The 24,745-nt window shown below is 42.2% G+C and overlaps 1 protein-coding gene and 1 pseudogene across 1 annotated transcript; both read left to right on the forward strand.

Moving 5' to 3' along the window:
* The first annotated feature begins 21,286 nt into the window (after window positions 1-21,286).
* On the forward strand, window positions 21,287-22,315 carry LOC147434142 (uncharacterized; annotated as a pseudogene).
* A 1,167-nt stretch (window positions 22,316-23,482) lies between these two features.
* LOC147434143 (uncharacterized) lies at window positions 23,483-24,745 on the forward strand. Its single transcript, XM_086489579.1, has one exon. The coding sequence runs from the start codon at window positions 23,483-23,485 to the stop codon at window positions 24,743-24,745; it is 1,263 nt and encodes a 420-aa protein (XP_086345705.1).

A 24,745-nucleotide genomic window follows, 5' to 3' on the forward strand; every position in this document is an offset into this window, starting at 1 on the left:
GAAAGTAGAGAAGGATGAGAATTTATACAAATTTGCAATCTTCTCTATGCTCTCTTTATTAAGACAAGCTCTGAATAGCTCCCTATCTCCTTTGTTGAAAGCGAAAGGAAGACTATTAATAAGACACAAATGAGGGAAAAATTCACCAAATGTGAGTCTATGAAGCATGAACTCTGGCCGCAAGTTTCCTGAAGAGTCTTCCTCAATGGTGAAATGCACTCGCCAAACGCCAAATTTCACTCTATTTACCAATCTTAGGGCACACACTAGTTGGATAAATGCGCGGTCTTCCTTAGTGCCCAACAACAAGAGGAAAATGGAATCCACGCGTAGGACCTTCCGTCTTAACTTCACCACCCTCTTGTTATGAGGGAGACGCCTTACTACTTGCTCCTGCAACTCAATTGGTAATAGAGCTAGATCTCTAAGGATTGAACTTTCACTGCACACACATTCCCAGTTAGAACAAACGATAGTTTTTTTGTTTCTTGTAACAACTTGGACAAAAAAAAAACAAACATACACACTATTTTGCCGGGCTGCACTTCATTTTAAAATAAAATGAACACATGTACATCAAAAGAAGTGTGGTAGTTGATGAGAGGTAGAATGACAGGGTTTGGTGATGCAAGAATTTCTCCTACTCTTTGGGCACCAAACATGAACACCATTCGTTGTTGAAAATGGATCTTTCTACTAATTGCAATGTTTATTCTAATGTGTGGAGTAAAATGAAAGGGAAAAACCTCTATTCCTGGGCCATTATCCATGGCCTATGCATGTCCTAATTCTTAAAATAACACAAAAATATAGACGTCCAAGCTAATATCGTACTTAATGAGAGGCAAAATAAAAGGATCTACCGAAGTGTTTATCTCGGCTAACCTAAGAGGACCTAAAATTCTACGAATTACTCGCTGAAATTGCAACTTAGTACTAACAATTATGTGTACCTTTTGCCTTGCAATGGGAATGAAGGGATCATACAAATTCTCGTGATTCATGCAAGCTACTTGATTATGCTAAAGGTTGAGCCTTCACAAAACATACACAAGCCTGTTCCTCAGTGGGGGCACCAATTTGAGGCGGTCTGGGGCGGGCAACAAGAAGAGTGGCCTCCAAGCACTCTTCTAGGCTCCCATGCTGCTCAATTGGGTTGGGGTTGGGAAAAAACAACAAACACACACACAAACCCGCAACCTAACCCTACACAAATTTGGGGCACCACCTACTTTTGGATTCGAACTAGGACGCATAGAGAGAGACAGACAGAGAGAGAGAGAGAGAGAGAGAGAGAGAGAGAGAGAGAGAGAGAGAGAGAGATAGTCCTCGGGCTGCTTTGAAACGTATCGGCAATGATCAAGCAAACACAACTATATATTTAAGAAAGAGAGAGAAAGGGGGAGGGGGTGCTTGTTGCATTAATACCTTCTTACAAATCTGTCATGACAAATCAAAGTGAGATTAGTATTTGTTCAACATAGCTTGCGTAAATTTCACCACAACACATCACAAGAAAATCCACCCCAATCATTGTCTTAAGGCCAGGGGAGTCCTCTCCACCCTATCGCCCTCTTACAGTATGTGGGATTTATGGCTAGATTGATGACAACACCAGAGACAAGCTATCAAGAACTTAACAAAAAACACCAAGACACTTAGGCATCATTGTTGTCCATTACTTCACGTTGGAAGGGAGACAAAGTATCCAAGCTTAGTCCAAATCCACCCTCTTTGATTCAGCGAATGTTGGGCTTACACTAGTAGGAGAAATGATAGATTTCCTACTCTCAATTGAATGATCACTCTCTCTCTTACAATGGCATAGAGTTCCCTTGCTAATCCCCTATTACAACACATGCACATGCATAAGACAATGAGCTTCCACTCAAGAGCTCCTTCTAGAGAGGTTGAGCTTGGCTTCTCAAGCTATAGCATAGTGCTCTTGCTTATGGCTCCCCCTTTTGTGCTAGCTACACCCTCCTTTTATAGCAATTTTGAAGGCTAGGGTTACTCCTCTAACCATGGTTGGGTTAGATTTTCAGCAATTTATCTAATTTCTTTTGCTTGGAATTATCAAGAAGTTGGTGGGGAAAGAGAGAGGAGAGAAATGGAGGTGATAGGACTTTTCATAGTGGGTTAGCGTTAGTAGAGTTAGTATTAATTTACAAAGGGAACTAGATATTTACAATGGGAGTATCCATGTAGGATACAAATAAGGAAGAAAAACTCTTAAGAGGTAAGAAAAGGTGGATTTCTTACAAGGTTGATGCTCCAAGTGTCTTGAGTAGGGTCAATTTTGACGCTTGTTGACGGTCCACTAGCTTTGACGGTACATTTTTTCTCCACTCTTGACTTTCCTTGAGAGACAAGGTAATTGAAGCTGAGTAATCAACCACCATGATGCTGTCTTTTAAGAGAAGAGGCTGAATTTTGTGGTTTTTTTGATAGATATGGGTAAATTGGAGGAGGAAAAATGAGACTAGGTGGTCAATTTTGGAATGGAATTGTGTGTGGGAGGTATGAGTTCACCATGGTTTCTCTTATTCTTCAAGGTTGAGGAGAAGGTGAGTAAGGTGCAGAGAGGAGTGGTGAGAGAGGTGGGGATGATGAGTGGAGAAGTGTGTGTGAAAGAGGAAAATGATAAAGTGGAAGAGAGAGTGTGGCTGCATAGCATGGGAAAACTGGGGTCCACTAATAAAATCATAGCTCACAGTTCATAGCTCAAAAAAATATGAAAAAATTTGAGGCAAAAGTTCAGCCCACGAGCTACAACTTTTGTTTGTATCACTTTTTCAAATTCGGAGAGCAAGTGAACTTTAAAAATTCAGCAAAACCGATCGTTTTTTTCCACTGCACAAGGTCCTTGTGGGGTCCTTCTTTGGATGATTCTTTTGAATACCTCCAAGAGTGAGCCCTCCATAGTGCATGTATGCATGCCACCTACCCTTGACCTTATTTGGTAGGTCTATAATCGAAGATATTGTTGAGATTGTGATATAAGTGAATAGTACAACTAAGAAAATCAAATATTGAGGGGTCTAAAAAATATGTACATGTCAAATATAAATAATATAAGTGGAAAAAATATAAAGGGGTCAAAAGAAATCTCTCTCATTATGAGGCTACCATAAAAAGATAAATATTTTTGGTGTTCTAATTTTTTAGAAAAAAACAAAATAGATGTAGGAAGGGAAAAATCACAATAGTGAAAAAATATACACATAAATAAAACTAGTTTTTTTGGATTTTTGTTGGGGTGGAATTACACCAAATATAAGAGAAGCTTACATGAAAATATTTCTATATGGAATAAAGAGTATGAAAAATGGTAAGAAAAATTGTGGTATTGGTGAGACAATGTACAGAGCATAAATAGCACACACCTAGGTAGAAATATTTAAATAAATATCAAAATAATTATGAAAAAATATTTTATTTAGGCCCTATATACAAAGAAATATTTACATACGCATGGGTCATAATATACTTATTTTTTTATTTTTTTGGCTCAACTAGCCCAATGACTAGCTAAGTGAGGGTTTTTTAAGAAGATATGGGAAAAGTCCCGTGACTCACGCACGCCTATGTACAGTGAAATGGTAGGGATAGCCACAGTGTTTGGGTGATTTTGGTAGGGTGAGGTAACTCACTGTGGCAATTACAAAGAGCCGAAAAACGGCTATCAGTGGGAGGAGCTTTACAGAGTGTTGGAAGAGAATCATGAAGGCGCATGTGGTGGCCATTTTTCTCTAAAGATCACCTTGCATAAGATTTTGCAAGAGGGGTATGTATGGCCTAGTTTGCACAAGGATGTTCACCATTGGTGTAGGTCTTGCAATAGGTGTCAAGCATTTGGGAAGAGAGTGTTGAAGCCAGAGCTACGAAAAACCATTATGGCGTTTGATGTGTTTGAAAAGTGGGGGATTGATGCAATAGGCCCGTTACCTATCACAAGCAGAGGCAAAAGCTATATCTTGACGGCAATGGACTATCTCTCTAGATGGGCAAAGGCTATAGCAGTAAAACAGATCACTGCAAAGGATGTGGCAAAATTTGTGTATGATGAAATATGTTGCAAGTTTGGGGTGCCATTAGAGCTACTTTCAGATAAGGGGCCAGGATTTAGAGCTAAACTGCTAGACTTCTTATGCACAAAGATGAAGATTAGGCCCCAGCATACCACTCCTTATTACCCGCAGTGTAATGGCTTAAATGAAAGATTCAATGGTGAGTTGGTACAAATTCTTTCTAAAGTGACAGAGCACCAAGGAAAGAATTGGAATTTGGAATTGCCTAGTGCATTATGGGCTTACCGTACTTCGGTGAAGATAGGTACAGGGTTTACTCCATTTCATTTGGTGTATGGAAAGGAAGCACTATTGCCTGTGGAGGTAGAGTTGCCTGCGGTCAAGATGTTAGAGAAGTTGCTTGGGCCGCCTAGTGATGCATTCAAAGAGAGGCTCTTGCAGTTACAAGAGGTCCAGTTGGATAGGATGAGCGCATTGGAGCATTATGGGCAGATGCAGGATAAGGCTTTGGCAAAGATAAATGAAAAGGTCAAAAGTAAGGGTATCAAGAAACATGACTTGGTTTTGCGCTACAACAGTAAGCTGGACAACACCTTCCAAAAGAAGTTTCAAATTAAGTGGGAAGGCCCTTTCAAGGTAGTGGAGTGTTTTCCAAATGGCACATATCAGCTGGCTAACCTGGATGGTATTCTACATAAGTCAAGGGTAAATGGATTGCGTCTTAAATTGTATCATGCTAGATTGATGATGGTGGAGCAAGATGAGCTGTCTGTGGATCAAGAAGTATTGGTGAGAATTGAGGAGACCTGTGATGCGGCGAGTCTCATATCTCTCTTTGCTGTTGCTGATCATGAATGATCTAGCAGGCTAGGGGATGGGCAAATTATGTCAGGAGTTTTTTTGAGCAAGGGATTGCGCATATGTACATACACATGCATGGTGCATTGAATAAAGGATTACCCAATTTCCATAGCCAGGGGGTTACGTGGGGCCCACGTGTGTACAGGTAGGACATGGTGTACATAGTGCATCGATTTTCACTATTACCAGTACCACTGTGTTTTTTCTATAATAAAGAGGAGTTGTTAGAGTGTAAAAATTCTCGAGGAAGCTATTCGTGGGCCGACGACATGAGGTAAGCAGGTGCGTTAGATGGCATCGAGTGGCGTCAGGAGGTCGAACGGGGTCAATACTTGCACGCAGAGAAGTACGGACACGACATGGGTGTTTTCTTGTGATACTCATGCAGAAAGGTCATCATGAGGACCACTTTTTGGGGCCACTTCACGTGGTTGCGGGATGCATTATTTGGAAAAACTGAGTGCCAGGTGTGCGGATGATGCAAAAAGGTGACAACTATGCACTGCGAGGTCAGTTTTTGGCCTGTTCGTGGTCCATTTGAGGTCATCTAAAAGGCCACGGGTGCCCAACTAATAAATATAAGTGTGGGAACTGAAAAAAGAGAGAGAAGACCAGAAAAAAACGTGGAGAAGAGAGGAGGAACAGTCGTAAGTGTGTTTTTGCTGTTTTTGGAGCATTTTTTGGCCCTAAACTGCTCATCCGAGGTCGGATTTGAGCACTGTGACATTGTAGGGTGGGGTTTTTGGGCGTTCCGGACGCAATGGTGTAGTCCATTTTGCCAAATTCCTCATAGATTTTCTGCTATTTTTCTGTGTAATCTTCTCCGGTGAGTGAAGCCTCTGCTTAACTTTGTGGTTGTATCTGGTGTATTTCCTCAATACTGTGTAAACTATTTGCCCCATTGGTGTTGGGCTGAGCTTCATTGAGTCTAAACAACAACAATTTGCCTCTTTTGAGATGAATTGAGAGTGTGTGTGTGAATGTGTATGTGTGAGTGTTGAGTGGGCAAGTGGGAAATCTCTCTCTTCTCACTCCGTCTGTGTGTTTCCTGTCTCGGCCAGGCTGGTTGTGTAAGCTGAGTGGTGCCCCATAATGTGTGTGTGTATCATCCCAAGAGTGTGTGTCGGGTCCTTATAGAGGCGTTCTGTGTGTTTTCATCCCGCTCACAACGTGATGGATTACATACTATGTAAGGTGAACCCCCCGAGACACAACCAAAGCCCACCACAACCTCTGCAGCTCTAAAATATCTGAAACAGAAAGAAAAGAAAACTGATGAGGCTAAAAAATCAAATCAGGACCAAAAGCAGAGGCCAAGATCGCCTCAATCACAAGCTGACTTGGAGGAAGGAGGAAAAATCTTCATGTCATTTGACATTGATGCTCACTTAGAGCAGATCAAGCTCCAGTTTCAATGTCAAAGGGCTCTTTACAATCTGCGCGATCTGGAGTTGGAAGATACAAAAGAAGAAGCATCTAAGGTAACAGAAGATTCCCTGTAGCTAAAGCAAAGAATAGAGACATTAGAGAAAGCACAACTCCAAGCCCAATCGGAGTTGCAAAGGGAACAAGAAAATGTAGCCTACTATTACAAAGAGGTGCAACAGTTTAACGAGGCAAACTCCGCACTACAAGTTGAGGAGCAACGCCTCGAGAAGGAGCTAACCAAAGAAAGAGAACAAAATGAGAAGCTGCAAGGACTATATGCTCTGGTTTACAGAACTCTAACTCAGCTCCTTGCCATACAAGAGACCCCCTCCTCCTCAACGACGACTGCAAGATCTGTCTCCTTAAACCAAGAGATTAAAGATTTAAAAGAAACCCTGGTTCAAGAAAAGTATGATAGACAGATCATGACAACAGGACATAGGGCCCCACAACGAGCCAAAGACGAAGAAATTGACGAATTAAGGAAGCACTTGGCTAACGCAAGAGGGGACTTAGAGACTCTGAGGGTCAATCAGACAAAGCATCAACAAGCCCCATTAGACTTTGAGCAAGAAAGAGGATTTGAAAAGTCCATATTTGAGGCTCATCAAACAGAGGTGCCCACTACCAGCACGAGAAAAGCAATGCAAGAATCTGCAGATCTAGCCACGACATCCACTTCGGAGTCGACCAAGGACAAAATTAGACGCTAGATCTCAGAAGCAAAGGATCCTTCACACAAAGCCTATATGCACACTACAAGAGGTTGTGTGCTCTTGTGACACTTTTAGCGACAGAAATACACTAGGTTTTTATAACCCTCGGCGTCGCTAAGAGTGTTGATACGGGGACGTCACTATAAGCGTCGCTATGCCAATCGCTATAAGCATCGCTATAAACGTCACTATATAGTGACGACTATAGCAACGCTACAGGCCATCAATAGCGACGCTGCAGAGCCTAATATAGCAACGATCATAGCGATGCCCGGGATGAAATTTTTCTGGTGGAAGGGCATTGAATGCCCTACTACCCATCAACCATATTGAATGTTTCATTTGTCTATTTACCTTTGAAAAAAAGTACAAAGGTAAATATAGACCCAAAATAGTCACCCACAAGACAATATAATCATTAACTCCATCATCTATAGTCGGTATTGTTTGCAAAATAAAGATACAAAAATGACAAACGTGAATTGATGAAAGTAAATCAATGACAATTGTACACATAGGCAAAATCACTTGATTTGTTAATCATTGCAAATGTAATAGTTACAAACCATTGTCATTATTTAAAAAATATACATGGTTTTCAAAAAGACGTATAAAAGTCGTCTCATGATACATAATCTTGTCTTCATCATCCAAGATGATGTTGCCGCTGAAGTCGACGGAGTAAGGCAAGCCCTCTCGCCACTGACGCGTGAACCTGGGTGTCTCGGCAGGGGTCTCTAGCGGCGTGTCAACGGGGGTACGGACGCCAGGTGTCTCCACTGGAGTCTGGGCCCCGAAGCGAGGAGTGTCCACTGGAGTGACTCCTGGAGGAGTAGCTAGTGGTGTGTAGCTGCGGGGAACGGCAGTCAGCCGTGCAAAACCTGGTGTCGATGGCGATGCTGTGGCTGGTGTCAGGACGGGAAAAGAAGGGGAGGGTAAAGATCCTCGTCGAACACGAGGCGGTGTCGAAGCATCGGTGACAGCACCCCCACAACAACTGCCACCGCCACCACTAGAGTGTCGGTGCCTAGATGAGTGTGAAGATGTCTCGTTGTCGACACCGAAGCTTCGGAGCGCGCTGCGGATGGAGTAGGAATGCGCGATGGTGCGCCAGAGCGATGACGCTCCATGTACCACCGGCTCTGCTAGGATGACAATGAAGAAAGAAACTTCTCATCATCCATACATGCATTAAACACACGAATATTTAAACTTAACTTATTGAATTAATGGAGTAGAAAACATGGACAAGTAGAGAGAGAGAGAGAGAGAGAGAGAGAGAGAGAGAGAGAGAGGAGGTGCTCGTCATCTCTGCTTATGAGAACATACCTAGAGTATACGTACTTAGAGTGGAAGCAAAGACCATTAAATACAATGACGCAATGACACAAATACTTAGAAAGCCAGAGTTTTTACAAAACGGAGCAAAATTGTTCAAAACGGAGAATCATACAAGAACTTCTTCTATTCAACTTGAGTGATGGAAGAGGCAAGTGCATAACTCAGAATTTACAAAACAGAGCAAAATTGTTCAAATACAATATTTATGGCTTTAAGAGATCTCTCTCTCATCCTCGCATAGCTCAACATAACTTCCTATCCCTATATAGAGCTCTCCGTTTAAAGAGATGTCCTCTGTTTCATTTTGTAGATCCTCTGCATGCACCCCATAGAGAGTAGCAGCTTGATGTTCGTCTGGCACCACCTCCACGGCTTCTGACTGAGCATCTTCTCCGATCTCCTCCATTGATGCCACTGTGATTGGCACATGGTAGCCTTCATACGTCAGTGCACTACGAGGGGCTACCTCTATGACATACCACCAGTTTGATGCAGACTTTGTAGGATAAAATATCACCTGCCAGAGCCACATAACTTACATGAGAGCTTCCAAGCACATAAATTCTAAAATGGGATGTTAACTATTTACATACTTACTTGTTCACAATGCTCGGGTAGTACGAAAGTGTCTCTTAAGTCAGTCCATTTCTTAGTTGAATCCACCTCAAGAAAACCAGACTCTCCTCTACGCACAGTAGCGTTGCGACCCTCCATGATTATCTTGAACCATTGCACGTCGAACAAGTCGACAAAAAATCCTCTATAATCGATTCTCCAATGTATACTAGGGGCTCTGATACCAGCCAACCTTCTACCATGCTACCCTCTGGACGTGCCTTCTGACGCACATATCCCTTGAGCGTTTTCATGAAACGTTCTAAAAAGAACATCCATCTGGAATGTACTGTGCCAGCTATTTCCACCTCATCAACTATGTGAACAAGAAGATGCACCTGAATGGTTAGCATGGTAGTAGGAAAATGTTTCTCAAACATGTACACAACCTCCGCAGCGTTTAGTTTGGCGAATGGTATGGAGTCTACGTTGATCTCCTTTTGTGAGATCCATTGCACCAATTTCGCAAGTTTGTAGATTGTGTTACGGACGTCAAGAGACAAACATCCCTCAATGGAAACCGGTAAAATAAACTGCAAAACACGTGTAGCAATGATATTAAATTCCACACACGAATTTGTTACACAATTCCCACTATGATATACTCCACTATAAACATATCTGACACATTTTATGCCAGTCATGTGACTTCAAACCGGTAAGCTTTCCTTCTTTAGTAAAACACGTTCAGAGCGAGTGTATTACGCCAGTGGGGGTCCACAAAGATCGAATGGTCTCTTTTACTTTGTGTTCTTGGGCTCCTCTGAAAATCCATGGTGCTTTAGGGAGTTTTATCGATCCATCGGACGCTGTTTGCGGCCAATATTGCTCCATACGATCCACATTTCTAAGGTCAACTCTGGCTCCCAAAGTATCTTTCTTGCCGGTCAGATGGTCCAATAGTAGATTACCCACATTCTTGAATATGTGCATTGGATCAAGCAAGTGATTGATCATGAGTCGGGACCAGTATGGTAACTCATACCATAGAGATAGTCTCTTCATCCCTGGAGGCAATCCATCATCACACATCTCCTTCTGCTCTAACCATGCTTGTGCAGACATCCTTGGTGGCTCTCTTCCCAAAAAGCCGTCGCGTAACACATGATTCTCTGGAAGATACGCTTGATGACCTTCGTAGATTTTCTTCTTCAATGAGGGCGCCCTACGTGCATTCAGTCTAGGTCCACATGTGACACATGCTCTGTATCTGCTTGTTTGAAGTCCTGCATGTATACACATGATGATAGATCAGCTTGAGAAAAACCAAGATTTACAGTGTCTGAGTGAGGAGTGTAAATAGATCACTTGAGCATTGTGTTAGTCCGGGATAGTCATGCATGGTCCACATTAGAATGCCTGTGATCAAAGAATTCCGTCGACCTGTGTGTCGGCTCATATCCACCACTTCTATGCCAATCCACAATTTTTGTAGCTCTTCCAATAGTGGACGAAGATACACATCCGTATTCTTCACTTCATATCGCCCCGGCACAATCAAGCTTAGCCATAGGTGCCCCTTCTTCGTAGTCAACCACGGGGGAATGTTGTAGTTGACGATGACAACGGGCCATACACTGTAAGATGTTGATCTTTGACCAAATGGATTTACGCCATCCATAGCCAGGCCTAAGCGCAAATTTCAAGCTTCCCTGGCAAAATCCGACCATGTTCCATCTATATGTTTCCAGGCTGCACAATCTGTAGGAATCCATAGCACACCATCCGAAGATTTATTCTCCTCATGCCATGATGCTAGGGCGGCCATGGACTTACATTCGAAGAAATTCTTGATGCGAGGAAGCAGAGGAAAATGTCGCAAAACCTTTTGCGGAATTTTTGTTCCGTGGAGATCTACTCGATATCTTTCGGAATCACATTTCGAACACTTCTCCATGTCTATGTATTCCCCTCTGAAAAGAATGCAGTCATTAGGACAAACGTGGATCGAATTGTAATCCATCCCCAAGTTTCGCAAAACCTTTCTTGCTTCCTCTCGGGAATTTGTCATCACATTATCAGCTGGTAGTATGTGCTCTTTGAGCAATCTACACAACATAAAAATACGGTACAATTGTGTAAAAATCTATCAGATCATTTTACATTTAGAGTTTTATTAAAGTAAACTAATTGGAATAGATCACCTGAAAAGCGCTGTGACGCTAGTGTCACTCCATCCAAACTTTGTCTGCATGTTGAGAAGAACCAGGAGCGCTTTCAATCTATACACACGTGCTCCATTATACAATGGTGTATCGGCTTCACTTTTCATATCATCATAGAAAAGCCTTTCTGAATCCATGATCGTCTCGATCATTTCATCAATCTCGGGCTCAAACATTGCCTCGTTGCGAATGTGGTCTGCATGATCATCCCCCGAGCTGTCAGAGGCTACATCTTATGGCCTCACATATGCTGCTTGACCAAAGCGCCTACGAACACGTCTATTGGGTTGCAAGATTGCTGCCTGCTGGCCAGCGTTAGAGTCCGACGAGTTATAATTGGCAACAACTCGATCTATAATAGATGGATCGAACTCGCCAAATTCGCGAACGTGCTGCAAAGAAACGCGTCTTGTCCGTCGCACAGCATGCTTGCAATGATTACGAGGACATAAGACCCTCGTTGAGAGATAGGTGTTTCGGTTGGACGGCCCCACATCCTCGTCACTACTCATAATGAGGGTAAAAAACTTATAACGTGGACAACAAATTTAATCTTCTATTGGCATTCTTTGTCTTTTATCTCTCTCTCTCTCTCTCTCTCTCTCTCTCTCTCTCTCTCTCTCTCTCTTTGTTCACACTGTAAACTACCTCACATTCTCTAGTCATGTCCAATCCCCGCACACCTCGGTCTAGAGGTGCAGGGAGATCAGAACCACCGGGTTATAATCTCGTCTTTATTGGTCAATTCCTATATTTGTGGGTACAAGAAATCTACACACCGACATCTACATGATACTGCATGTAGTGGAAAACTTACCCCTTTGCCTCTTCTCTAGCTATAGCATTTCACAACATCTTAACATCTTTTCACAGTAGATCTTTGTTTGTAGCATGCAAGTACGCCATTCTTGCAATGTAGCTAATGTCTGCTCAAGGCACTTAATTCTTACTTTAGATTTGACGGGATGTGGTGTGTGTGTGTGTGTGTGTGTGTGTGTGTGTGTGTGTGTGTGTGTGTGTGTGCGCGTGTGCGTGTGTGTGACCCTTGGAATCGTCATCTTGCATCACTAATTTTTGTGTAGGATCAATTTGCTCTTCCATTAGCTGAACATGACGGCTTATTGTATGGTAGCAGCAGTCGAACATGCAGGTGGAATTTCTGGTCCGCATGGACTGTTGAAGCTGTGAGCGCAGAAAATTTTCTCGCCATTTCTTCTAACCTTATCTTAAACGATAAAAAGAAGAAAATGGTATAACCTTTGTATCACCCAAGTATGGTAGATTGGTTATCACTACAACAAAAAAAGGTGTCATCGACGCAGATATCGACGACCGGCGTCGATATCTGCGTTGATATCTACGTCCCTGTGAAACTGTCGCTATTTGCGTCGATATCTACGTGGAAAGGCTTTTTGCGACGCAGATATGGACGCAGTTATAGACGCAGATATGGACACAGTTATAGACGCAGATAGCGACGCAGATATGGACGGATATATAGACGCATATATCGACGACCATAACAGGAAAAAAATTTCTTGGGCAGAGGACAGGTAGCCTGTCCTATGCCCAGTGAAAAGATGGACACAGCCACCACAACCAGACTTCCTGCCCTCTGTCCAAGAAAGCGAGCAGCACCAAAATCAACCATGCTCCCGCAGAAATTTCGGCAGAGTTCCCTTCATTTTTATATAAACTTTTCAACAAAAAAATCATGTATACTCCTCCTACATGCTATCTATGTAGGAACTCACATGAGATTTAAGGCCAATGACCATAACGAACCATAACCATAACTTAAAAGCATAACCATAACTTAAAACCATAACCGACGAATATAACCACTTTGATCATAACCAGAAACAAAATTAACAATAACCACAAGTATAACCAAAAAGTTAAACATAACCATAAACAAAACCTGAACCATAACTATGTCTATACAAGAACATGAGAAATAACCATGTCTATACAATGACAATGACAATAACCATAACCATAAGGAAAACAATAACTGTCTGAACAATAATCATAACCATATATATATGTCTATACAAAAGGAGACACAGAAGCGTGTCTGTGTTTCACAAAGCATATATATGAAATCCGGTCCACTGATGACTAGGCGTCACAACCTGCACATAGGACAACTCACAAAATTAGTATTGATATTACTTCACATATACTTACTTAATTAAATCAACTCACACATATTAACGTCGGTGCTGAATTTAGTATACAAAACTTCATGATCTTTTCTCGCATGGCGTCGTTCATTTTCTTCGGCACCCCTTACCCTTGCGGCTCTCCCACCAGTCTTGCATCCTCCTCATCGCTCCACAGTCAAGGCATTTCTGGGTCAGAAACGGATAGAAATTCAGTCATCAATACAATAGACTCTTGCACCAGCCATCCTTCTGCCATGCTCCTCTCTGGACGCGCTTTTTGGCGAACAAAACCCTTAAGTGTTTTCATGAACCGCTCTAGAAAGAACATCCAATGGCTGTGGACTGTACGTGCCACTGCAACCTCATCTACTACATGGACGAGCAAGTGCATTTGGATAGTTAGGCGGCTCGTGGGTAGATACTTCTCAACCATACACGCTCTTGACATTTCTTTAAGACTACCTAATGGACTACGGATGGTTTCCATAGGCATAGAAGTCATTTCCGAAATCCGTTTGCATTTTTCCATAGAAAAACGCAACCGAATTTGACCTACGGCTTGTGTATTTGGCGTTAATTCAAATCCATTGACCTACAGCTTTCCATACGCGCTCTTGACATTGCTTTAAGAATACATAATGGACTACGGATGGTTTCAGTAGGCATAGAAGTCATTTCCGAAATCCGTTTGCGTTCTTCTGTAGAAAAACGCAACCGGATTTGACCTACAGCTTGTGTATTTGGCGTTAATTCTATCCGTTTAACCTACGGCTTGACATACACGCTCTTGATATTGATTTAAGACTACTTCATGAACTACGGATGGTTTCGGTAGGCATAGAAGACATTTTCGAAGCCCGTTTGCGTTTTTCCATAGAAAAACGTAACCGGATTTGACCTACGGCTTGTGTATTTGGCGTTTCTTCTATCCGTTTGACCTACGGCTTGCATAACATGCTCTTGACATTGCCTAAAGACTACCTAATTGTCTACGGATGGTTTCAGTAGGCATAGAAGCCACTTCCGAAGTCCATTTGCGTTTTTTCGTAGAAAAACGCAACCAGATTTGACCTACGGCTTGTGTATTTGACGTTTCTTCAGTCCGTTTAACCTACGGCTTGCCATACACGGTCTTGACATTGCCTTAAGACTACTTAATGGACTACGGATGGTTTTGGTAGGCGTAGAATCAGTTTCTGAAGTCCGTCTGCGTTTTTTCGTAGAAAAACGCAATCGGATTTGACCTACGGCTTGTGTATTTTGCGTTTCTTCTATCCGTTTGATCTACGGCTTGCCATATGCGCTCTTGATATTGCCTAAAGACTACCTAATGGACTACGGATAGTTTCGGTAGACATAGAATCAGTTTTCGAAGACCGTCAGCGTTTTTTCGTAGAAAAATGCAACCGGATTTGACTTACGACTTGTGTATTTGACGTTTCTTCTGTCCGTTTGACCTACGGCTTGGCATACACGCTCTTGACATTGTCTTAAGACTACCTAATGGACTACGGATGGTTTTGGTAGGCATAGAAGCCATTTTCGAAGTCCGTTTACGTTTTTTCATAGAAAAACGTAACCGGATTTGATCTACGGCTTGTGTATTTGGCATTTCTTCTATCCGTTTGACCTACGGCTTGCCATACATGCTCTTGACATTGCTTTCAGAATATCTAATGGACTACGGATAGTTTCAGTAGGCATAGAAGTCATTTTTGAAATCCGTTTGCGTTTTTCCATAGAAAAACGCAACTGGAGTTGACCTACGGGTTGTGTATTTGGCGTTAATTCAAACCCATTGACCTACGGATTTTCATACACGCTCTTGACATTGCTTTAAGACTACTTAATGAACTATGGATGGTTTTGGTAGGCATAGAAGCCATTTCCGAAGTCCGTTTGCGTTTTTCCGTAGAAAAACGCAACCGGATTTGACCGACGGCTTGTGTATTTGACGTTTCTTCTATCCGTTTAACCTACGGCTTTCCATACACGGTCTTGACATTGCCTTAAGACTACTTAATGGACTACGGATGGTTTCGGTAAGCGTAGAATCAGTTTCCGAAGTCCGTCTGCGATTTTCCATAGAAAAACGCAATCGGATTTGACGTACGGCTTGTGTATTTGGCGTTTCTTCTATCCGTTTGACCTACGACTTGCCATACGCGCTCTTGACATTGCCTAAAGACTACCTAATGGACTACGGATGGTTTTCGTAGGCATAGAATTAGTTTCCGAAGACCGTCTGCGTTTTTCCGTAGAAAAACGCAATCGGATTTGACCTACGGCTTGTGTATTTGACGTTTCTTCTGTCCGTTTGACCTACGGCTTGCCATACACGCTGTTGACATTGCCTTAAGACTACCTAATGGACTACGGATGGTTTCGGTAGGCATAAAAGCCATTTCCGAAGTCCGTTTGCGTTTTTCCATAGAAAAACGTAACCGGATTTAACCTACGGCGTAGAAGCCGTTTATGAAGTCCGTTTGCATGATTCCGTAGAAAAACCCAACCGGACTTCAAAAACGGCTTGTATTTTGGGCGTTTCTTCTTTTCGTTTGACCTACGGCTTGTTATATGCCCCCGCCCAACCTTTTTTGAGGAGGAAGATTGTCTCTAAGAGCAACGACGGCGCTGTTGTTGCTCCCTAGAGGACTTTCATGTGTAAAGGTGAGAGTTGAGCTACGAATGTATTTTGAGCTGGTCAAATGAAGTCATAGGCTGCATTATACGATCCAGGTCACTTTGGCTCGACATGCACAACGCCCGGTCAGACTACCACACATGAAGGAGATTGATGAGATCCGCCAACGAGAGATGCTGGATCTCCTATGATCTACCTATCCCAGCTAGCTGTTTTAGCCATTTAGTCCACACCCATCAGTTTAAGATTCCATAATATTTTATGTTGTCATTTTGTCATCTTTTTACTCTGACTTTGTATCAAATCCACCACATTGTAACTTTCTTGTCTCATAGGTCATTTTGGCCTTTCGAAGACGTTAATATAACATTTCATTTCATTTCTGTCTTTAATTTTTCTTTCTTTAATTTTAATTTCCTACGCGTACATTAATTCTCTCTCTCTCTCTCTCTCTCTCTCTCTCTCTCTCTCTCTCTCTCTCTCTCTCTCTCTTTCCTACACACACACACACACACATTGCTCTCTCTCTTTCCTACACACACACACACACACCGCTCTCTCTCTCTCTCCTACACACACACACACACCGCTCTCTCTCTTTCCTATACACACACACACACACACACCGCTATCTCTCTCTCTCTCTCTCTCTCTCTCTCTCTCTCTCTCTCTCTCTCTTTCCTACACACACACACGATGTAGAGAGAGAGAGAGAGAGGGGGGGGGGGGAGTGACATAATACCTGCGCAGCAGGTTTTGGCCAAGATTTGAGTAGGCGAAAATGGCCCCTGCGCGTCCGGGTTTCTCTTTTTTTTCTCCAAATTTTTTGGCGCCGCAAACAGCATCGATATACTCGTGGGAATTTGCATCGATATACGCGTGGCAAAGAATGCCTTTCCACGTGTATATCGACGCGCATTGCGATGCGTATATCGACGCCTATATTGACGTGCTCTAATTACGTCAATATACGCGTGGAAAGACATGGTCGTCGATATATGATGCGTCGATATCTTCATGTTATGTTGTAGTGTATGCCAATTCCCTCTTCAATAACAGCTAAATAACGTAAATAAACATAAATCTAATTTAATATAACATAAATAAACCTAAGTCTAATCTAATATAACGTAAATTAAATCTAACGTAAATAAACCTAAATTTAATCAAATGTAAATCTAACTAAAAATAAACCTAAATCTAATCTAATTTAACTTAAATAAACCTAAATCTAATTTAACGTAATTTTACATCTAACCTAATCTTTAACGTCTTTTGGGATAGTTTCCTACGACGTTAAAACTCTCTTCTTCTTGTGTGTGTGTGTGTGTGTGTGTGCGCCAATAAAAAGAGAAAAATGGTATAACCTTTCTATCACCCAAGTGTGGTAGATTGGTTATGCCATTTTTCTCTTAATAACAGGTCTTGAGTTCAACTCCTCGTCGGCTAGATTTTTAGGTCTCTTTAATTAGTTTCCTACGATGTTAAATTAAACTCTCTTCTTCTCGGGTGTGTGTGGGGGTGTGTGTGCACGCCAATAAAAAAAGGAGAAAAATGGTATAACTTTTCTATCACCGAAGTGTGATAGATTGGTTATGCCATATCCCTCATAAATAACAGGTCTTGAGTTCAACTCCTATGGACTAGATCTTTAAGGTCTCTTGGGATAGTTTCCTACGATGTTAAGACTCTCTTCTTCTTCTTCTTCTTCTTCTTCTTCTTCTTCTTCTCTCTCTCTCTCTCTCTCTCTCTCTCTCTCTCTCTCTCTCTCAATGTGTGTGTGCATTCTTTGTTTATGCATGTGTGTGTGCGTTTTTGGTTTATGCATGCTCTCTCTCTCTCTTTTCCTCTCTCAATGTGTGTGTGCATTCTTTGTTTATGCATGTGTGTGTGCGTTTTTTGTTTATGCTTGCTCTCTCTCTCTCTCTCTCTCTCTCTCTCTCTCTCTCTCTCTCTCAAAAACACAATGTGTATGTGTGTGTGCGTGTGTGAGAGAGAGGGAGAGAGAAAGAGGGGAAGGGAACATGAGAGTGAGGAGAGGGAAGGAGCATACCTGGCTCTCCTTCCTCTCCTCGTGTGTGTGTGTGTGAAGAAGAAAGAGAGAGAGAGAGAGAGGGAGAGTGTTACCTTGCTTGCTTGAGCGCACGCCGAAAACTCAGATCTGAGATCTGAGTTCTCAGACGCTCTCGGTTAATTTTATTAGCCCTGGCAGTGTCGCTATGTTAGTCGCACTACGAGCGTCGCTACTATTAAGTACCTCTTGTAGTGACAGTATGAACTGAAAGTGTTGGAATCGATTGCCCTCCTCATGATTACTCCAGATGAGGTGGTAAAGAACCTCGGGCATGAGATGATCGCCCTATTCACTGATGCAGCAAGAGGCTAGATTATGGAAGCAAAAAATGCTACCAGAACTTGAACCAAATAACAGAGGGGATTACAGGGAGGTTCCTGTCACGGCAATTCAGATTCAGACAATCATTGATAATCAACCCCTCTGGCGAAATAAATGGTTTGAGCAAAGACTAACATATGAAACTTATTACAAGAACACTCCCCAGCATCTCAGGATCGACCCAACTTACTCTTCCATCAACAGACGACGATCCTAGGATAGTTTTTACTCTTGACAAAGCAAAAGGTCGGCGGTGCTGAACTACCCGGTTATCACAAAGCTACTCAATAACAACCCACCATCCGAGTAGTATATGGTTCAAACTCTCAAAGGAGTGATTAACATGATGAAAGAGATCCCATTGCATGTCAGATGTTTGTGAATATTGCCAAGATGCTCATCACCTGCATTACAGCTTTCAATGATAAAGAAGCAACAAAGCATCCCTGGCAAATCTTTGTAGAAGATACGAGAGGCATTTGCTGGAATATGGAGACAGAAATCCCAAGTAGGAATGTCATCACGGGATTATATGCAAGCGTTGTGTTCTTGCCCTCTCATTACATGGAGACCTTCAAGGAACGTTCATGACCGGCTTCTTCGAAGTGGACTCCTCCATATTTAATCCCATGACAAAAGATCTGCTAGCATGCCATATCGCGTATCAAAGTACTCTCATCAACAATCCTTTCAGAGAGCTGGCTACCAAAGTAGAGATTGAAGCAAGAGCTCAGAAGTTCAGAAACCTCACTGCAACGCTCGAGAGAAGAGAGTAGCCTACACTCAGAGACAAATTTCACGAGGATGTGCAATGAATAGGAAGGGGGGAATGTTTAGTGGATACAAGCGGATGCACACCAAACCCTGTAAACACTCACTTAATTTTTCAAAAGAAGCCGTGTAATTCAACTTATGATGATTTGTAAATGTCATGTAATTTGACATACCCTCTCAACCTTTCTGAGTTTACACCCTTGTAAGTGACTGCATGGCCGTGGGAAAGCTCCCTTAACTTTTAAGTCAAAACCCTTAGTTTGGACAAAAGAGATGTCATTAGCTTAGAGGATTTGAAAAACATTCACTGTGAGAGCTTCTTGCTACTACAAATTGTAATCTTCTTTTCTCTTGGACTGGTAGTCAGAATTCATTTTCGAATAGCACATTGTGTTCCTTGTCTTTTGCTCTACAATCTAAGTATAATCATTTTCAATTCTGTTGTGGTTCGCGACGCTTTGTTTGTGACCTAAATGCATTAATTTTAAGGTTAAAATGGTTGTTTTTTGATGTTTTGACCATGGATAAGTGTTTGTATGCTTAAGAGGGACCTTTTCGAGTAGTTTTGTTTCCATTTTCTTCACATTTTTTGTGACCGAAACTTCTCAGATGGTGACACAACTTGGTAGGATTGTGTCTCTAGGTGTTGTGATACCTCTCCTTAAGTTTCGTTGCATTCCGAATTTGTTTGGATGCCAAAAAGGAGTAACAACCTAGAGCGGTGAGATTGGATGCATACTGATTTTTTGACTAGGAAGTGGTTGATTTGCTTTTGTCGTAGAATGAGTAGCCCTCTGAGTTCTCTTTGGTGACATCGACACTCTCATTAAGTCTCCGTGTCCCATCCTGAGTCGCTTCCTTTCATATTGACATTATGTTAGTACAAAAGAGCTATGCTGCAGACATCCGTCGCGGCGACCCACTAACAACATCGAACTTGATGGGTTGGATGGCCTCAATGAGCTTGAGTAGTGTGTCAAGAAAGTTATCGTCCTCTTCCCACCAAGTGGAGGGCAAGTGACCAATGTAAACGATCAATGCAATACCTTCACGACGGCGACGCTCCTGCAAGCACTCCTCCACTTTGGAGGAGATAGTGGCAGCATTCTCTTGAATTTAAGTGGCTAATGAGGCCACATTTTGTGTAAATGTGTGCTCTACCTCCTTGGTCTTGGCGAAAATGCGATCTGTGTTGCGATGAGGTGCATTTTGAGCTCGGCATTCTCTACCTTCAACTCCTTGAGTTTGGCTTGGATGCGGATCCACCCAAGGGGGGACCACGAAGGATCGAGTACGTCTTGGTGTCGAGGGTTCTCCTTTGTGTTATGCCATGGAACCTACAATAGTGCAAATTTGTTGTATTGGACTATGTTCACCCTTCGATTGTCCCTTCACTACGCGGGAATCATCCCTTGTGATGAAAACTTGGCTGGCGGGATCTGCCGACTGCAGAGCACAGAGGGGATTGGAGGGGGTTGTCTCAACGAGGGAGTGAAATGTTGTTGCCGGGTACACAGAGCAGGGTTGCAAGGCTATGGGGTTGCCTCAGCAAGGTGGTGGGCATGTCTATGGACCCTCGCACCCAGCGGCTTCTGCAAGTGAGGTTAGGGTTTGAGGGGAGAGAGAGAGAGAGAGAGAGAGAGAGAGAGAGAGAGAGAGAGAGAGAGAGAGAGAGAGAGAGAGAGAACTCAGGTGGTGATCGAGGGCGCCCCAGATGAAGGAATCTCTTTGTTAGTCATTGTGTGCATCGTTTATCATGTGGGTGCGCTGTCCAGGTTTGAGAGAGAGAATGGTGCTCTTGCTATCTAAGACACTCAACTTGCTTACATGGTACATTGACACATGGATGCAATATTCCCACAAGCCATGCATGTATATTTTCTATCATTGCCATGCTAATTAGAGGATTAGTTATTGTGAGCCAAACATTGAACAAACACCCAATCGGTGCTGCATCAAGCTCTGAGCCTCTGCAGTTGTCATCTTAGATCTCCCATGACTCCTCCTCAATCGAGGGTAGCTGGATCCTACACCTCAGAGGTTTGCACCACCAATCAGTGATAGGTGGCGGTTGTGGCAATCTAATTGGTAGCTGGTTCTAGCTAGCGACGGCGAGGATATCCACCCTCCACTAATTATTATAGTTAGATGCTACAAACTCAAACTCCAGCATAGAAAATCTCTGCCACCTCCGAGGATGCATCTTTGAGGTCCCAAAATGATAACATTGTAGGGCCATGTTTGCCTGCCCCTCATTATGCAGGCAATGTAAATATACCTTTACAGTCACACTTTTACAATAACGGGGTACCATATGATCCAGTTCCTCAGTATACTTGCAATGTACCTTCACCTCCATTAGGACAAATACCATAACCGCATTAATATTAACGTGATGCAACAAGCCCATGGCCAGCAGGTCGATATTGCTACCTCCACACCCCAACAATATACGCAGGTGCCGACGGCAAGTACCCATCATAATTACTTCCCTGTGTCATCTTATTACTGTGCCAGCAAGCCAAACTCCACCTCACCAACATCCGTACTGTCAGTTGCGATCAAGATTGGTAACCAATCAGCACCCATTTTCAGTACTACAGAGAGGTCGTCTATGGATGTGGATCTTACAAATGGACAAACCCCTACTGCTCATGATTAGAATCCAGCTCCACAACGTTTCACATTGGACATGCTGAGTGAGATAGCGACATGACAGAAATATGTGTGACAGCCACGGATATTGAAGCTCAAGAGCATGCTCATGCACCCATTCCGAGCATCGTTGCCTACCCAAGTACGCATGCATCAAAATGCAGGCAGTGTATTCCACATCAGTGGAGGAGGATCTAAATAGTAAATTGCCAGAGCCAAAAATCCAAATGTTGTCTTTACAATAAACCTAGAATGCAAGATTGACCTCAAGAAGTTCGCATATCACACATTAAATGCAGACTACAATCCCCATCACGTCCCTGGAGTAATCGTGCACCTTCGCCAGCCCAAGAAAACATCTCTCATCTGCGAGACCGGCAAAATGGAGAGGACTCATGACTAGCCGCTCGGAGGCATGCATGCATCTTGCAATTAAAGCTGGGATATAAGGTAGCATTCAAGAATTTCTCCATTCAAAATATAGTGGCATCCTATGATGTGGGCTATGATAGAAATATGTAATGTTATGATGTATCTTCATCAAACTGTACTTTTTAATTGAGTCACAATCAATGTGTCAAATGTATTTAGGTTAGAGGATATAGTTAGATGTCCCAGTTTATATTGATTTTTATTATGCATAAGAATGTTCTTTTAGTGACAGTTCCAAATTATATAAGGTATATTGTATTTATATGAGATCTATTTGCACCCGATTTCATAGATGGTATCTGGACCACGTATATTATCACCTGGTCATGCACGACGTAGTCGACTGTGTGATGATTCGCGAAAGGCGAGGCGTCAAATAGCACAAGAGAGAACAAGGCATTCACTACAAAGTACTATTGGAACTTTATTGGAGTGCAATGAAAGGCAAAGCATGCATGATGTACATGAAGGAAACTCTGAAGCCATGAATGTTAGGACAACAATGAACTTAGTAGAGGGAAACTATTCTAAAGTAGAAAAGCATTGTTTGTCCATCCGCTTTGAATATCCAACTACTCTCCTTTTCCATCACAAGTCTATGGCACCAGTTCTATCCAAAAAGTGTGTGTTGCACAATTTAGGAAGCTTAGATTATGTTTGCTCCAATTGTGGAGCAAAGGCCTAGAAGGACGAAGGAAAGACTATCCAAACATTTGTGGGTAAATATTGCTGCTCTGATGGAAAAGTCCAATTACTTCCTTTGAATGAGTCACCAAATGATTTGAAAGATTTGATGAGCTCAACCACGACAAGAAGTAGACAGTTCTTACAAAACATTTGAGGATATAATAATGCATTGGCATTTGTGTCTCTTGGTGCCCATATCGATGAGACTATTAATTATGGTGGGAGAGGTGTATACACTTTTAAGGTTCACAGATCTTTCTATCATAGCATGGGTTCTTTAGCGCCTGCCAAAGGACAAAATGAAGTCCCATGCTTTGCACAATTATATTTTTTTGATACCGAACATGAGTTGAGCAACTAATTTTATCATGTTTCAAATTTAGATCATAGTATTCTAGAGTGTTTACAAGTGATGATGCATAGAGTAAATCCTTATGCAAATGCTCTACGATCTGCTGCTTCTTTGTCTGGAGATGCTATTGTACCCAATATGAGGATGGTTATTGTGGAGCATCGTAGTGATGGTGTTGGCAATATCTTGCTCCAAGGGGTTCTGAAGTTGCTGCAATTATGCCAGAACAAGGGGATGATATAAATATTGGCTATCGCGACATTGTACTGAATTTTGGACACGGGGGTTTGAAAAGAATCTCCAGCATGCATCGAGATTACATGTCCTTATTGTATGTTTTATTATTTCCAAGTGGAAAGGATGGGTGGCATCTTTATTTACAGACTACAGATGGAAAAAAATTGAGTCAAAAGCAATATTATGTCTTTTGCTTACAAATAAGAGATGATACTGTGGAGTGTCTTCTTCGAGGAGGTAGGCTATTACAACAGTATTTCGTGGATGCTTATAGTACTCTAGAGGAGTCACGGCTTTTGTGGATGCGAAATAACCAAAAAACACTTCGTGGTGAAGTGTACCAAGGATTGGTTGACATGGTTGAGGCTAGAGATGGCTTAGAGAGGGCTGAAGGTCAAAATGTTGGCTGTAGAATTGTTTTGCCTTCATCTTTTGTTGGAGGTCCAAGATATATGTGCCAACTATTTCAAGATGAAATGGAAATTGTTCGTAGTAGGGGAAAACCGGATCTCTTCATCACATTCACATGTAATCCACGATGGAAGGAAATAGATGATGTATTACTACCTGGACAAAGTGTTGTTGATCGTCCTGATCTGACTATACGAGTGTTTTATCAGAAATTCCAAGATATGATGCATTTACTTATCAAAGAAGCCGTATTTGGGGAGGTGATTGGACATGTTTCAATGATTGAGTTTCAGAAGAGAGGTCTTCCTCATGCACATACATTGTTGATACTTGTATCCGAATATAAACCCATAGATACATTACACTATGACAACTTGGTTTGTGCAGAGCTCCCTGACAAGAATGTGTTTCCAGAATTATTTGATGTAGTGAGTTTTTGTAATGTTCATGGGACATGTAGTCCTTTGAACCCACGTTCTCCATGTATGGTTGATGGTAAGTGTAGATTCAAGTTTCCACGAACATTTTCTACGTCTACAAATGTAAACGAAAGTGGATATCCTGTGTATATGAGAAGCGATGATGGAAGGTTTGTTACGTCTAAAAATTACAATTTAGATAATCGTTGGGTTGTTCCTTACAACCCCCTCTTATCACTAAGATACCAAACCCATATTAATGTGGAGATTTGCTCAACTGCCACTACCGTGAAATATCTTTATAAGTATGTCTACAAGGGACACGATCGAGCCACTGTTGTCCTTCAAGATGATGAAGGAGCTACTAATGAGATCAAAGAGTTATCTCAATGCACGTTATGTTTCTGCATCTGA

This window comes from Adiantum capillus-veneris, chromosome 19, assembly GCF_014529385.1.
Source record: "Adiantum capillus-veneris isolate H3 chromosome 19, ASM1452938v2, whole genome shotgun sequence".
Taxonomy (NCBI): domain Eukaryota; kingdom Viridiplantae; phylum Streptophyta; class Polypodiopsida; order Polypodiales; family Pteridaceae; genus Adiantum; species Adiantum capillus-veneris.